The 2,500-nt window shown below is 46.7% G+C and overlaps 1 protein-coding gene across 1 annotated transcript in view; it reads right to left on the bottom strand.

The window, feature by feature from the left end:
- The window catches only part of LOC125041976 (legumain-like), a 4,888-nt gene extending 2,493 nt beyond the window's left edge, over positions 1-2,395 (bottom strand). Inside the window, exons 1-6 of the mRNA XM_047637424.1 lie at positions 2,255-2,395; positions 1,824-1,921; positions 1,277-1,583; positions 718-787; positions 375-493; positions 1-195 (exon numbers count right to left, since the gene is read on the bottom strand). Of these exons, the coding sequence (XP_047493380.1) occupies positions 1-195; positions 375-493; positions 718-787; positions 1,277-1,583; positions 1,824-1,921; positions 2,255-2,386 (921 nt within the window). The 5' untranslated portion in view covers positions 2,387-2,395. The remainder of the gene's footprint in view (positions 196-374; positions 494-717; positions 788-1,276; positions 1,584-1,823; positions 1,922-2,254) is intronic.
- Between the last annotated feature and the right edge of the window lie 105 nt (positions 2,396-2,500).

Below are 2,500 nucleotides of genomic sequence, written 5' to 3'. Positions count from 1 at the left end.
CAGGCAAGGGTCTTCCTCCCCGCGGATCGGCAGGTACACATCCTGCTGGCTCCGACTCGCCTGCCTCTTCCCCATGAACTTGGACAGGTGCTGACGGTCGAGGCGGATCTCCCCCCAGTGCATCACGGTGGACGTCGTCACTTCCTTCCTCACGAGCTTGAACTGCTTCTTCAGCGTCTCGTGGTGCAGGTTCTCCTGTGGGGAAACACAAGTGATTTTTTTTCTTGTTATCGAGTGACAGATATCACACATGTAAACCCAGTGCCCACTACTTGATATTATATATATATATATATATATATATATATATATATATTAGTTAAAAGACACGGCAAAGGAAAACCAGAATAAATAAGAAGGTTCAAGCCGCTTACCCTATCAGTGTCCTCCATCCACTTGACGCTGAATACGTCTCCCAGGTAAGTGTCTCTCTCTGTGTCCAGGTAACAGGCGTACGAGTGCTGGTTGGGACTCGAGGCGCTCAAAGCATACACTGGGAGGACGGGAGAACGGGGAGGGGGAGGGGGGGGGTTAGCATGTTTGCGTTACTGATATTCATGATCCCTCAAATAATTATATTCAACATCAATTCCTATCTTGTAATCGACTTCGCTTCTCGGTTCGTTATAGTTATTGTATCAAAAAAGAAAAAATCTAGTGCTTTTGGTATTTCTGTTTGTTTATTCATTAGTCTTTAATCTCTCCGCGAGGTCTCACCCATAACATCTTTCGGAAGTAGGTTGTGGAACAGCGACCCCGACTCGCACGACTCCACATACATCACCATCTGTCGGAAGGAGAGGGTCGTATCAGATTTATTTTAGGATGTGTGAGCACGAAATAACAGAACTACTTGTTTATAAAGATTCAAATGAAACAGAGCCATAAAGACGACACTAAATCGTTCAGGTTCGAGGCAGACTTGGACTCCAGGCCAAATGGTGAACCGAAATGAATGATCATTTTTACCGTCTGATAAGGAGTCAAGTTTGATTCGAAATGTCAGGAGTTGATGTTTCTTTCTCACTGTGGCCGTGCTTCATTTCATGCAGATATGCATATGAGATGGGGAACGAGGGCGAGAGAGAGAAAGAGAGAGAGAGAGAGAGAGAGAGAGAGAGAGAGAGAGAGAGAGAGAGAGAGAGAGAGAGAGAGATAGAGAGAGAGAGACAGAGACGGAGAGACATACAGAAAGATAGAAACAGAGGGAGAGGGGAAGGGACAGAGAAAGAGCGATAGGAAGAATAACCAGAGCAGTGATCCTGATCAAACCCACCTCTCCGAACTTCCCGTCGCGATGCATGCCGAGGATGGTGTCAGTGAGGTTCGTGGCGTTGAGGTAGTCGTAGGGGAAGGCGAAGATGCCGGGGGCGCCGTGGTCCACCATGTTGAGGAAGATGCGGTCGTTGGGGCCGCTTCGCACGACCTTCCCGGACCCGACGTCCTTCATTCCTTCGACGTCACCGCTCAGCACCTTCAGGAAGTTCTCGGGAGTCACGTCATTGCCTGTGTAGTCCGTCGGGACGCCTTCGTACACGTTAGGTCCTCCGGGTCGGTTGATGATCACGCCCGGCGTCGGGTTCCTGTAATATGGAGCCAAAGTTATTGCGTGTTTTATATACTACGGCTTGGGTTGTGACTGCATTGTGCATATGATCTATGGATCTAGGGACGGATATACTGTGCATTCATCCTCCCTGTCCGTCTGGCTATTAATCCTCGTCTACTTGTAATTACGTGTGGATGTTCACCTGGTGTGGTTATTTCACTGTTTGTAATAAACACATTCAATGCTTTTACACCAAAGTAACCACGTCACTCACTCTTCGTTGTGTGCAATATCATCGACCATCATGACGATAATGTGGTCGTCGGGGACACCATGTTGGTTGAGGATCTGGTAGGCGTGACACACGTCCGCCTGGGGAGGAAAGGAAACGCCGCCGAGTTGTGATCATTACTTTTTTAAAAGGTCTCATGTTATACAGAAAATATATGAACATTTGCAAAGGATTATTTTTAGAAATCCCTACTTTAATTAGACTGAAAATATATATATATAGATTTGCAATGGATTATGTTTAGAAATCCCTACTTTCATTACACTGAAAATATATGTAAAATTGCAAAGGATTAATTTTAGAAATCCCTACTTTCATTATTTAGGGGGGAATTAGCCCCTGGAACCAAGCCTTTCACCGGAGTACCTCGTAAGCCTGAACCTTTAAGCCATACATCGCCTTAGGAGACTCACCTGATGGCGGTAGTTCATCCAGGAGGAGGAACCTGCCACAAGCACCGCCCACAGCTCGCCCCTCTGATTCGCCTTCGAGGAAGACCCACTCGCTAGCGCCACAGCCAGTAGGAACAGCACCGGCCGCCACATGGTTCACGCCTTCGAGGAGCAGATGCATTAAGTTCAATATTCTTGGGATGAATAGGACATAAAAGAAACAGAGCAGACATGAACAGATAATTGTAGACACCAAGACCAAATTTA

The sequence above is a fragment of the Penaeus chinensis genome, chromosome 31 (assembly GCF_019202785.1).
Source record: "Penaeus chinensis breed Huanghai No. 1 chromosome 31, ASM1920278v2, whole genome shotgun sequence".
Lineage (NCBI taxonomy): Eukaryota > Metazoa > Arthropoda > Malacostraca > Decapoda > Penaeidae > Penaeus > Penaeus chinensis.
Note: the sequence above shows the minus strand (reverse complement) of the source record. Positions and strands in the feature narration are given on the sequence as shown.